This window comes from Aphelocoma coerulescens, chromosome 12 (genome assembly GCF_041296385.1).
Source record: "Aphelocoma coerulescens isolate FSJ_1873_10779 chromosome 12, UR_Acoe_1.0, whole genome shotgun sequence".
Classification (NCBI taxonomy): Eukaryota; Metazoa; Chordata; class Aves; order Passeriformes; family Corvidae; genus Aphelocoma; species Aphelocoma coerulescens.
Window position 1 is genome coordinate 19749844 of NC_091026.1, and position 13250 is coordinate 19763093.

The 13250-nt window shown below is 47.3% G+C and overlaps 1 protein-coding gene across 8 annotated transcripts in view; it reads left to right on the top strand.

Moving 5' to 3' along the window:
* The window catches only part of LOC138117671 (contactin-4), a 270719-nt gene that overhangs the window by 230048 nt on the left and 27421 nt on the right, over nt 1–13250 (top strand). For all 8 annotated transcript variants that reach the window (XM_069028195.1, XM_069028193.1, XM_069028194.1 and 5 more), the window contains one exon: nt 10806–10933. In XM_069028195.1, coding sequence (XP_068884296.1) covers nt 10806–10933 — 128 coding nt within the window. The remainder of the gene's footprint in view (nt 1–10805; nt 10934–13250) is intronic.

Below are 13250 nucleotides of genomic sequence, written 5' to 3' on the forward strand. Positions count from 1 at the left end.
ATTACTTGGGAGATGAATTGCCAGCAGTGTCTTTTGGACACGCAGTCTAGTGACACTTCAGCAGAAAAGGAAACCTCAAAGGATGCTTCCCATCATTGCTTTGCATTAATTGTGTTGACTCTTTGTATTTTTTTTTACATAAAGCACCTGGGCAATTTCTTGAAGGCAGACAGGTAACCAAACCATCAATAACTTGTCGGGTTTTCATTACATCCTGCCCAGGCAAAATGAAAAATGACACCTTGCAAATGGCTTTCTGAAGTTTGAATCGACAGTGCAGCATTCATCTTACTTTGCAAAGACCGTGGCAGGAGATGGCTCTACTTCATTGCAACATCTGAAATAACTGACTCCTCCACTTATTTTAACCGATTTTCTGCAGAAAGATAATAAAATGAACGAGGAAGCCATAGGATTTGGTGCTCAGAGGTCTTGGAAAGCCATTGTCCTTGATGGCCTCCTGTTCATAGACTGTTTCCCAGCAGAAGCTGGTTTTAGCTCTGTGTTGTTCTGGAAGACCAAGGCCAGGCTGGATGGAGCTTGGAGCAGCCTGGGACAGTGGAAGGTGCCCCTGCCCATGGCAGGGGTGGCACTGGATGGGCTTTAGGGTCCCTCCCAACCCAAACCATCCTGGGATTCTATGATCACACCATGTTTTAGCACTGAAAGGGCTGTCCAGCCCTGGCACAGCTGCTCAGGGCAGTGGTGGAGTCCCCACCCCTGGAGGATTAAAAACCTGTGGCACTTGGGGACATGGGGCAGTGGTGGCCTTGGCAGTGCTGGGTTAACAGCTGGACTCGATGTTTTTAGAGGGCTTTACCGACCAAAATGATTTTATGATCCTATAAATGTTTCTAGCTAAAGGTTACCCGAGAAGGGTTAGAGATTTGTATAGAATCCAGGTTCAGTGCTGGTTTATTTTGTATGCATCAATAATTAGGCTGATCCCTAAAATTTCCATTTCTTCCATCTGCTCCTGTGGAAGCAGGAAATGATTTCCTGTTTCCAGCCACAAACTGCTGCCGAGTGCACTGCCGAGTGCAATCCCAGCCCCTGCCAAGTTTCAGCTGGTGCTCCTGGAATGAGACTCTCCCTCACGCCGTGACACAGGCTCCTGGAACATCTGCAATCTGTTCCTATTTCCCCAGCAGATTATTTGCAGCGTGGTGTTGTTGTAGTGCTCAGTGAAACACGTGTAGGACATCGTTGCTCCTGCGCTGCTGCTGGACCCGGCTCAGAACCGTGGTGTGACCAAACCCACAGGGCTGCTGTGCCCCAAGAGATCAAGAGAAATCATCAGGCTTTTACCTTGGTGCTTGTGGATTAATTTTAAAAGCAGAGCCCTGCTTGCAGAGGTGCAGAGGGCGAAGGATCCAGAGCTCTGTCCCAGAGGCATCTGACCTCCGGAATGCAGCGAGACGTGTCCCGTGTTGAAGTCCTTGAAAGAAGGATGAAGATATCCTTAAGAGAAACCTGTCACAAGGGGTCAAGAGAAATCATCAGGCTTTTACCTTGGTGCTTGTGTACTAATTCTAAAAGCAGAGCCCTGCTTGCAGAGGTGGAGAGAACTCAGAGCTCTGCCCCAGAGGCATCCGACCTCCGGAGCACAGCGAGACGTGTCCCATGTTGACGTCCAGACCTCCTTAAAAGAAAGGTGTCATGTGCTGCTTTTGCTGCTTGAGGCTCTCATGGTTTTATGATTATTAAATTCATCTCTAGGTGCTGGACACACAGCTATAAATGGTTTCTGCCTCTGTGCAAAGCTGCTCCAGGAAGGAGCTGGTCCCTCCCTGCAGTGCTGCTGTCGGAGGCAGCAGGACGGGGTTTGCTCCATGGTGAGCACACCCTGCAGCCACTGCTTTCCAAAGAAATGCCTGTGATCAGTCTCCTGAGTGCAGTTTGCAATTGATGCGTAACTTCCCGCTTGTCCTCCAGCTGAAGAAAACAGTGATAATGATTTTAGTAAGTCTGGAGCATTCTAAAGGAGAAAATTATTATCAAATGTTTCTTGGGTATTTTGATCTTATGACTAAGAGCAAGCAGGTAATGATTTTACAGTTAGGGCCATACTTTGAGAGGCACTTTCAAAATCCAAGGAAATCATTACTTGTCTAAAGGGGAAGAAGGATTCCTAATGAACATTTCAGACTTGGTGATATTTTTGATGGTTATTCAAACATTGTTTTGAAGTGATGTAAATGTGTCCTTGGATCTCACAAATCTGTTAACGTCCATTACAAGCCAAGTGTGTAATTTCTCTTTGTACTTTGGGCATTTTTTGTTGGAACCAGAGGGAGAGATGTGTTATCTTTGAAAGACTGTGCCTTTGGGCTTGAATTCGGGTGGTATCAGCTGGAACAAATAAGCTGAGAATGCATTTGCTGCCTCTGCTCTGATCTCACGAACGCTCCCAGAAACAGTTTGTGTCAGCAGCTGATGCACTGAAAATCTTGCATGGATTTTTTTTTCCTCATAAGAGAATAATTTTTATGAGCTCCAGTGGAGTTCCCTCTGATTCTTAGGTTCTACAAACCTCCCCAGTGTTTGCTGTGGGTAGAGGGTGGTGGCTTGTCCTTGTCAGGAAGAGTTGTTGGCGTAGGTGGCTGGATGCTGCACTCCAAACACAATTCCTTGGATTTCCACTGTCCCTCTTCATGGACTAGAAGTTATTTAATTTCCATGCCTTGGGCTATACCAGTGCCCTAGAAGAGTGAGCACACCAAATATTTCACTGAACATTAGACTGAGAGCAGGAGTGGCTTTGCAGCCCCTGCTGCTGCCTACACAGGATTTTCCTCACTTGCGAGCGCAGGAGGAGGCATGTGGAGAGCTGTGTCTCTGCTGGCTAATTGTGCAGAAAGGGAGGGTTTAGCCTTTCAGGACATGGTTTTCAGTGTGCTTTGCCCCTCCACTGCCACCAGCAAGAGCTGGTCCAGGTCCTGAGCCTTCTGTTTGGAGTGTAGATCATCCCTGTCCCTCGTGGTGCCCTCACAGCGTTCAGGGTTTGTAGCAAACTCCCAGCTTTGTCTATAAAATAAACTGCCAGGTGGAGGGGCTGTGTCAAAAGGGCCATTTCCCATTGGGGATGGTCTTCATTTCCCACCAAAATCAATGGAAAATTTGCTCTTTGCACCATCAGACCCTTCTAGATTTGCAGAATCTTCCCGTATCAAATTGTCACTGCCTCATGCGTCAGGAACGAAATCTGTTGTAAAAACAAAGCATTCCTTTGCTTTACTCAAATCTGCTTCCTCAAATATTTGTTTTCATGGCATGGGCTTTCTGACTGTATTTATTTTAATTTTGTGTGTAATGAAAAAAGAGTGGTTTGGGAGAAAAGGCAAAAGGTTTCTATTATTTGAAATTCTCCATGGCCCCCTCGCTCCCTTCAGGGTCCCTTGCAGTGCTTGTGTTTGGTTTTCATTTGTTTCCTCCCGTTATCAGCATCCCTTAAGAAAGATATTTTCCAGAGAACTGTTCTTCTTAGATAACCTAGGGATACTTTTCTATTTGAATTATAACTCCAGGCATCTCTGAACAATCTACATGAAGTTTCCAATAGCTGTAAATGCTCCCTTTCTTTCCTTCTGCCTCCCCGCTCCATCAGGATGAGGTTCTGTCACTTCCAGACTTGTCTTAAAAACGTACAGACCAAAGGGAGGATGATGACAAACCACAGCTTTTGTGTTTATAGCTATTCATAATGGCTGGATGCAGCATTATTGCTTTGGACTGCTCCGTCATTGCAGATAAACAATTGGTGGAAAACCAAAATTGTGGGAAAACTTCGGATGCCAGATCCATGCCTGGTTTAAGCTGATGCTGAATTCAGCGCTGCTGTGATGTTTGATGTTCCCAAAGGGGCCACTACTGTATTCTCAAAAATAGTTATCTGGGCAAAATACCTTCTATTTTTTTTTTTCTCTTTTAGAGTATTATTTTCAGGTTTTTATGGTAAGTCAGTACCAAAAGAGGGAGAGTGGCTTTTTCCATGGACAGATAGTGCCAGAGGGCAGGGTTGGATGGGATATTGGGAAGTGGGAGATGTTCTGCTGAACTCGATGCAACAGGATTTTACCTCAGTTTATTTAGAGCAAACATAGTTCTTACCTGAAAATTAATTATAGGGGGTTTGCTGCTAAGAGGCCTGTCAGTTGTCCTGGATAAGGCAGGACTTATCTGCTGCTGCCTTCACAGAGAGAGAGAGACATGCACTAAATTAAATGGGCTTTGACGGAGGCTCTGAATTATCTCAGGCTCTTCTGTGAACCATGAAAAGACAGGTCCTTACAGATGAATAAACACTGGAGCAGCTCTGGGGGCCTGTCTGAGGCACACCTGCCAGGGCAAGAAGGTGCAGGTGTGTAGGAGACTGTGTGCACAGTAGGAGTGTCCACTCAGGGAGTTTAGATGGAGTTTAGATGAATGATCAAATGGAAAACTCGTGGTGCTCCAGCACATGGGATCGTCCTGCCTTTCCCTTGGATTTACCCTGACAGCTGTAGAACAGACCCAACTTGTCCCCCCCTTGCTCAGGTTGGTGTTCTGAGCCCTCAGGCTGTGTTGATGTCCCACTCCATCCCTTTCTCGCCCCTTTTCAGAAACATCTGGGGTAACAGGACGAGGGTGATGCCCCAGCCTGGAAAGCCCCGCCCGCTTAGGGGGGATGCTGAGGGTTTGGGCTGGTGTTGATGAAGGGTGGGAGGTCTCAGGTGACAGGAGAGGCGGCTGGGTGGGGTCTGGGATCAGGGCTCTCTCCCTCTGTGCACCACCAGAGCTGTGGAGTGGAGCCCCAGACCTTGGCTTTGGCCTCGGGGTATTTCAGTGCAGATGAACGTTACGAAGCAGAAAGCTCCGACCTGACTCTTACTGATTTATGCAACACAAGGTTGGAGTCACACCTGGGGACAGCATCCCAGGGCCACAGGAGTGATCACCTGTGCACTATACCCTGAACCAGCCCATTCTTCAGATGCTGAGCAGGTACTCGTGAGCTGCTCTGAGCAGTAAAAACCTGTGAGGATTTATAAACTCCACTGTTTACCCAAAATAGCCTAATGGCCAGTACCACATCCACGAGATGGTTTTAATAACCCAGTCCCTGCCTCATTGCGTGGCAAGCATTATTTAGAAGGAAGTCAACTGCTACAAAGACATGTGATAGAAATAGAAATAATCTGATAAATAATGCAATTGCCCGGAGTTGTGGCATGAGGCAAAGTTGCTGTTAGGCTAAAAATTGCTCTAGATATTCCTGCTTCGGAACTCTGGGAAAAGAGGGAACAAATACAGTGCTGAGACTGCAGTCAGGGCTGCCTGGTGCTTCTGCTTTCTTCTCTGCTTCCAGCCCCCCCAGCCCAGGCACGGCAGCGAGGATGAACAATAGGCCATTCATCATGTCAGCTGAAATACACTGTTTTTCACAGGTACATTTAACCCAAATCCTCTCTCAGAAGACGGATTATCTCCTGGAAGAACTCTGGCACCAGTGTCTCTTTTCAATAGCCACGTCACCACTGCCACAAAGGCTGTACATGAAGGGATCAATGGTAGTTTTATCTCAAATTGCACTCAGTGTGTGTTTCTTCCAGCTGACATTCATTTAAATGCTTGCTCTAAGACATCTTTTCTCCCTGTAATAGAAAAAGAATCGGACATCCTAAACATTGTTTCATGGGGGAAAAAATATTTAAAATATTCACTTGGCTAAGCATGAAATATTTTGTCTGCGTGTGTTTAATCAAGAGCGAAAGCAAGGGTAGTTATGCTTGTATTTCATAAATTAAAATGCTAAAATGATTAGATAAGAAAACAAAATGCCTTATTTCATTGCAGCAGTGCTAATGAAACCATTTGAGAGGGAGGAAAAAACCCGAGTCACTTTGTAATTCTGATCACTTTTGCTCCGAAGAAACACCGGGCTCTAATCGGCAGTGCCGGAGCTGTGCCGTGTCCTTCGGGGAGGGAGCGCACGGCCCAGCTGCCACATGCACTGCATCTGCACCCCGTTCTTATCAGATCCCTCGTGTTTCCACCTGCTGAACAGACCAGTACAGGGCAAGCTGAGAGGAATAGATGGAGGGATACCTGCCGTGCCACCCGGCTGTGCAGCTCCGCAGCGGGGCTGGGTGCGCTTTGGGAGTCAGGGAATGATTCCCATTGGGAAGGTTGGGGCATGGCCCTGCTCCTCACCCTGCATGGTGCAGGTGAGGTCCAAGCCCTCCCTGGCTCTTCAGGGCTTTGCTTGCAGGAGCCACATGGATTTTCTTGTAACTAAACTCCAGAGCAAGATGTTCCGGTAGGTACTGTAAGTCTGGGATTTTAGGGGAACATTCTGTCAAAGGGGGAGGCCAAAGCTGAGCAGCAGGCACGTTTTGGGAGGTGCAGGTAATGCAGCCAGATGCCCAGAGGTCAGATTTCCACGGAGCTGGGCTGCAGATGGTTTGTGGCACTCAGTTTTATGATGTGCTCTGGGAGTTGGGCAGTTTTCCACTATGGTTTATATTCCAGGTGAGGGCTTGATCTCGTTTCGCAAAGTTGGTGATAAAACTCTTACTGAGCTCAACAGGACAATTTCTATCTCTAAATGCATATGTTACTGGCTGGGGATTATTTATCTGCTCCTGGGAATGCTGCCCAGCAGTGGGGAGTGCTGCAGAGGGCTCCATGAATCAGCTCTGCCGTGCTCCATTCGGGGTGGAGGTAACACAGTTGCTGGTGGGGGATTTATGGATCTGGCAGGTGGATCATGAGCTGGGAATAAGCACCAATAGATCAGCCCCCAGTGATTATGCACTGCTCTTTCTCCTTACACTGCTCCAGGTCTGCCTGAACTCTTCATCCATCTCCAGCTGCTCCTGGAGACGCGGGGCAAGCGAGTGTTGCTGTGTTGAGCCAGAGGGCTGTTATCCCTCTGGGATGGATATCCCAGCTCTCCCTGCCCTCTGGCACTGGAAGCCGTTCCCTTTGTGCTGTCACTCCCTGCCCTTGTCACAGGAGCTGCTCTGGGAGCTCCGTGCCTGGCAGCTTCTTTAGGCTGCTGCAAAGTGTCCAGCAATTTCTTCCATTTGCTGCTGCAGTGACAAAATGAAAATGGCCAAGGAGGAAAAGGCTGGGGAGGGGTGTTTTCAGCATTTTTAAAGGTCCTTTTTCCCCAGAAGAGTTTCGATCAAAACACTGACAAGGTCAGCTCTTCCTGCAGTAGAACCCAACGCTTCAGTTTAGGAAACAAGCAATGCTTTTATCTCCTAATTTCAGACCTGTCCATGCTCTCTGTGGACCTGAAATCTCCAGCTGACAACACAGACCCCCAGAATCTCTCTTACAAATGTTCTGTTTGAAATAGATGACCTTTCTTTCTAAAAGGATACTAAACAATCTTAAATTGGGGGTTTTTTGAGTTTTTCCAAATGGATATTTTATCTTCTTTGATTTTTCTCTGATATTAGCAGTGACCATGGGCCAGGTTAGCAGCAGAGCAGTTCATTAACCTGTGCAACAAGAGATTTATACTTTTATTTATTGTTACCACTGCTGGCAGTAGTCAGGGAGCCCAGAACATTCCATAGCAAGTCAGTAGCTCCTTTTCTGAGTTTGTAGTGGTTTAAGAGGTGCACACTCAGCAGCCAACACTTTGTTCTGATGAGTGTGTTTATGGGAAATGGGGTTTATTTTTATGTCTTTCCAGGCATCTGGCTAGAAAACATTTTGAGGGTGTATTTCAGAGGAGAAAGCACACTGAGCAGTGCTTCATTCAATTCGAACTTTGTGTCTTGGAGGAACTTGTTCACCCAAACTGCTCAAAATTGTGGCTGAAGGGTTGTTTGCTTTCGAGCCAATTAGCAGTTTGAGAACCTCAGTGGCCTGAAATGAGCCTCTCCTCTCGTTTAATGCAGATAAGCCTGCAAAGAAAATTCAGGAATTAGCAATATCAGTGAGAGGCCTTCCTCCTTTCTCAACTAACTGTAACAAATTTCCAAGTGTACAAATAATTATCTGTTAACTTTTAACACATTGGATTCAGATTAGAGGACAAAACATTTGCTGTAGAAAAGCAGCTTCAGCAAAAAGAGCCACATAACCATAAGGCCTCCTAATCAATGAGTCGCAGAGAGGTTTTAATGGTCTGATTTATTTGGAAAAAATCAGTTAACTTGTACAGTTATCTGTCACTTTTAACACTGCTCGTTTACAGGAGTGTGGAGGGGGTTACTGAGAGACCAGATGAGAATTCAGCATGCCTGGAGGCTCTCTGGGGAAGGGGTTTGGAGAACTCAGGGCAGGTCTCTCCTGAGCTCTTTGCAAGACGTTCCTGGGGTTAAAGGATGTCTGTGGGCTCAGGCTGGAAAGCCAGGGACCACGCTCTCAGCTTAGGAAGGGAAGGAAAGAAAGGCAGTGCAAGCTCCCTGAGATGCACCAAGGCTGGTGGTGGATCAGCTGTCCTGATCCAAAGGTGTCTCCAGGGCAATCCAGTCCACATCAACCAAAAACCAGTCTTACACTGGGAATAAGGACAATTTAGCAGGAAACCAGTAGCAGGAGAAAGGCAGAGACAGAAGAGGCATTAGAATTTGAAATTAAATCTGGCCTCATCAACAGACACAATTAAAATGATCTATGGAAGAGATTAGCCAGTAAATAGCTTTCAGCCATATGGCTGAAAATAAAGCGTAAATAACTAAAAATAAGATCTCAGCTCTACAGAAATAATCTAAAACTGCACTTTTTCTGGGTTTCCTGGGGTGGCAGAAGTGTGGAGGGAGAGAGGGCAGGCAGAGAGTGGTGGGGCAGTGCTGGAGTACCGTGGTCCTCCTTGAGCTGGAGCACAATGCTGAGCTTGTCCTGCTTCATATTGATTGTAATTTTAATGTTTCACAAGGGCACCTTCAGCTTTCAGAAAGGCCCTGCTCTTCCTGAAGACCTGCAATTGGTAAGAGCAGCAAATAATTCCTGGGGAGCTCCTGCTGCTGCCCAGCTCCTGCTGGAGGCCAGCGTGGCCACTCCAGCACAGGGTTGATGCAGCACAAGCATTGAGGTGTGCCCACGGAGTGCTGAAGGTGAGCCCAGCAGCTCTCCACTGCTCCCTTCCGACCACTGAGCTGCAGCAACTGCCACAGGAGCAAATCCTGGAGTCCCTCAGAAATAAATGACAGCAGAGAGTGTTGCTGACTGCAACAATTTGGAGGCCATGAGCCAGCCGAGAAGCTCCTATTAATATCGCTGCTGCTGATGGGTGAAACATCACCTCTGCCCCTGCTCTCTGCCAGCTGGCCTGTGGCTCTTGGGCTGCTGCCGGAGTAGGTCAGGGAGAGGTGAGCCAGGGCAGAGATGGGCTCTGCTGTCAGAGCATCCTGTGCCATCTTCCTCCTCCTCGCTTGGCACAGTCACTCAGTCTGCGCCATTTGTTGAAGCAGGTCTGTGAATGGAGGCTCTGCAGCTCGGTTGTGCCCACCAAGAGCCTGTGGAATTACAAAGGGCAGCCACAGCAGCTCCCTTGGGTGAGCTGACGACTCCTGAGGGTCACTGGAGACCTTGCCCAGCCCTGTGGCTGCAGCTGGCAGGAGCCAAGGAGCCCCAAGGTGACCTTGGTGCTTGAGTTTGTGCCTTGGCTCAGGCTGGGCCTTTATTCAGCTGTCCCAGGGCTGTCCCAGAGCTCCAAGTGATTCCTTAAAGCCACCTCAGGAGGGAAGTGCCCCTGAGCCCTCCTGCAGTGGTGCCAGCGCTGTTGCTGAGGTTCTTTCCTCCCAATTTCTCTGTTCACTTGTGCAGAGCTTCATTGGAATTAAAAATGCAGGAAGGCTTCTTCATTTTAGTGAAATTGGGAAATAATTGAGCAGGACAAGGCAGGAATTAATACAAGGTTTTCCATGAAGGTCTGCAAGTGGCTGAAGGCAAGAAAGGAGATTGTGCTGCAGGACGTGATTCTGAGGAGGCAAAAATGTTGCTAAAAGAGGTGATTTTAGGGTGGGAGAAAGGGTTTTCTGGAGTCTCCTTAGATGATGCCTCCACAGGGCACAAGTCATTCGTGTTTCAATGGGATTTACTGGGCAAACTCAGGTTTCCTGTGTTCACTGACTTAGAGCAGAGCAGAAAAAAAAATGTCACAGGAGGCAAAGCTCATTGAGAGAGCAAGGAGAGCCTGAAGTACTCTTATGCAAGAGGAGCAGGTGGGGATCGCCCAGGAATTACCATTCCCTCCTCACCTGCCTCCTGCCCTCAAGGGACTGCCAATAACAGCCCTGTTCAGGTGGGGAATGTGCAGCTGAGCAGAGGATGGGAGTGAAACAGGATTTTGTAACCCGCAAGTGCCACTGCAGATAAACCCCGTGGGCTGAGTGACACACAGGCAGAGAGGTGGAGAGAGAGCTTGGCAGCTCTGTGAAAAGCCATCATCCTGCTGGAAAAACCTCCGGAATGGAACACCTGCTCCAGCGCATCTGCTCGGCAGCGGCGTCTGCACCGTGAGGCAGCGAGCGCTGGGTTTGCCACGGAGCCAGAGCACCACGTGCTGCAGGGTTGTCATGGGGAGAGGGCTGAATAGCAAAGTACAGCATGTGGAAAACCTACACGAGCTGCTGATGTGTAAATGAAAGTTGCCCTCGAGTAAAGACACAGAAAACTCATGTAAATGATGCATTCAGTATTTATGAAGCGCGTCCGGAGAGACTCACATCAGCTCAGCTCCCCGCGCAGGGCAGGGCTCTCTGCTGCTCTCACCATCCATAATTAATGCAGACTCAAAAGGGTTTTATGTTGGCTTAAAAAAAAACCCAAAAACAAACTTCCTGTGTGTGCTGTCTTTGCAGAATCACCGTTTTGGATGACGGGAGCCTGCGGATCGTCAACGTCACCAAGTCGGACGCGGGGAGTTACACCTGCGTGGCCACCAACCACTTTGGGACAGCGAGCAGCACGGGCAGCCTGGTGGTGAAAGGTGACTAAATCAACTGTTATTGTGGGTGCCTGAGGCACTATTTAATATATAAGGCATTATTTAATATATAAGTTGGATTTATTTTCATTATTCCTCCTCCAGGGCTGAATTTCAGCATTTCAGGAATTCCGAGTGTTTGCTCACGTGCATTCATGTTCTGTCAAATGTTGTTTTCAAAAGTAAAAGCTATAGTTTCACAAAGATATGGAAAGGAATAATGTGACCAAGATATTTAAAGGAATAATTTGATAAACAGTGAGAGACACTGAAGAATGTGTTGAATTAATTTTTGGCCTGCAGATGAGTAGTCCAATGTCTGATGAATGATTATAGGCCATGAACATAATAGGTTATTACCCTTACAATCACTCTCTTATCTCCTTCTTCTTTGGGGAAAAACCTATATTGGATAACAAATCAGGAAGCATTGATTACAAAGTGATAAATCAATCAGAAAGCTCTAATGCTGTCAGTTTTAATTCTCTCACACATTGGCAGTGATGGATCATACTCAGTTAGAGGCTCTCCTTGTCAACTGTTTCTGTGGTATACAGGAAATACTTAAAATGTTTCAATGCAGGTTTTAATCCAAGGTTTTTATAGCTGGAACACATCCACAGGTCCCTTCCAACCCCAGCCAGTCTGGGATTTTCTGAACCTTGTAGGGAAGCATAGGGCCCCCAACAATTCTTTGGGTTTGGGGTTGTTATGAGTCCCTTGTGTGGCATTTGGTCATGCTGGTCCCTGAAAACAAGAACAGAGACAAGTGAAGACCAGAGTGAGGTCTCCGTAGGAGCTGATTCTGCCTTTTCCTAACCTGGGTTTCCCTAAGGAGGCACCTGCAGCAAACAGCCAGGACAGGGCTGCTCAGGGAGCCCAAACATAGAGGACTTTATCCATTAGCAAAATTGTGGAAGGGACCTTAAAGGTCATTTTGCCCCCTCTGCCATGGGCAGGGACATCTTCCACTATCCCAGGTTGCTCCAAGCCCCGTCCAGCCTGGCCTTGGACACTTCCAGGGATCCAGGGGCATTCCCTGGGTAGCCTGTGATCAGCCTCTGTCTGTCCCAGAGCAAAACCAGGGAGCAAAACGGCCAATCCAGCCCCAGCCCCTTCCCCAGGCTGCCCAGGGACGGCCCAGGGTGGGGTTCCAGCTGTTCAGCTCCAGCTTGGGCACAGCTGGGCTGTCTTGGTTTTCCACGTGCTGCAAGACCCCGAGGGGGAAGAATCAGGGGCTGCAGTTCAGGGACTGCTTCTCCCACCATAAAAAAGCCAATTGTTGGCAGCAGGAGTGATTGGGTTCTGTTATTGCAGTCAAGCTTCTGCAGTCCCTGGCTTTTCCTTCCTCTAGGCCCAAGGAATAGCCTGTAGCTCCCAGGAAAATCTCGGTAGCTGTTGTACCTGATCTCTGTGTTCCTGTGCTCCACAAATCGCTTTTCTGCACACTGAGGTTATAAAGGATTAGTGAGGGCTTTTTCCCCGCTCAGTGCTCTGTTTTGACTCCATTCCATTTGCATTAATGGCAGTGATGCATGTGCATGAAGCAGGGAATAAACTCTTAAGGCTGAGATGTGGATATTAACAGCAAACTGAGAAATGCAGTTTCCAAGTCTGGCCCATAAAAAGTATAAAAGAGCAGAAACTATTCTGAACTCCAAATGAACTGTGTAAAATATTGTATTATAGAGTGAAATGCTTGAGTTTCTCTGCCCTAAGTAAAACATGTGTGAGTTTGGACAGAAACATGAGTGAATTCCTTGTTTTGACTCAGTTTTGTGGTGTACAAAAAGACTAATTGAACAGCCAATGTGGTTTTTGACCTTAAGGTATGCTTACATTCTTTTCTAACTCCTCTTATGTCATGGAGTAAAAAACTGTGAAGGTCAAGACATTTTTCCTAACCTTCTTGTGTTCTTCCATTAATATTGCAGGCTACCCTTATTTTTCTTTTAGTTTCCTTTCTCAGGGAGAGATGCCGAGTGTCAGAGACAGCGTAGGCAAGGATGGGAGGAGGAGAGGAGTATGTTACACCAGAACCAAGGAGCTTAAAATAACTCTCTGGCAAACAACCAGAGAGGGATGAATAAATATGCATTTTATGCATGAGTAGACAGTTTAAAAAATATCAAATTCTGACAGGTGCCCATAGGGCTGTGTATTAACATTCTGCTGTCAGGCTGGGTGAACCCCAGTGGTTTTCTAACCAGTGCAGCTGTACTTTGGGTTTGTTCTGCTGGCTGGTGCTAAATGAGAGCCTCTTGGCCTCCAAGACCTGAAATCTTAGAAACTTGCATGTACAGTTTGACCTCTAAATTAA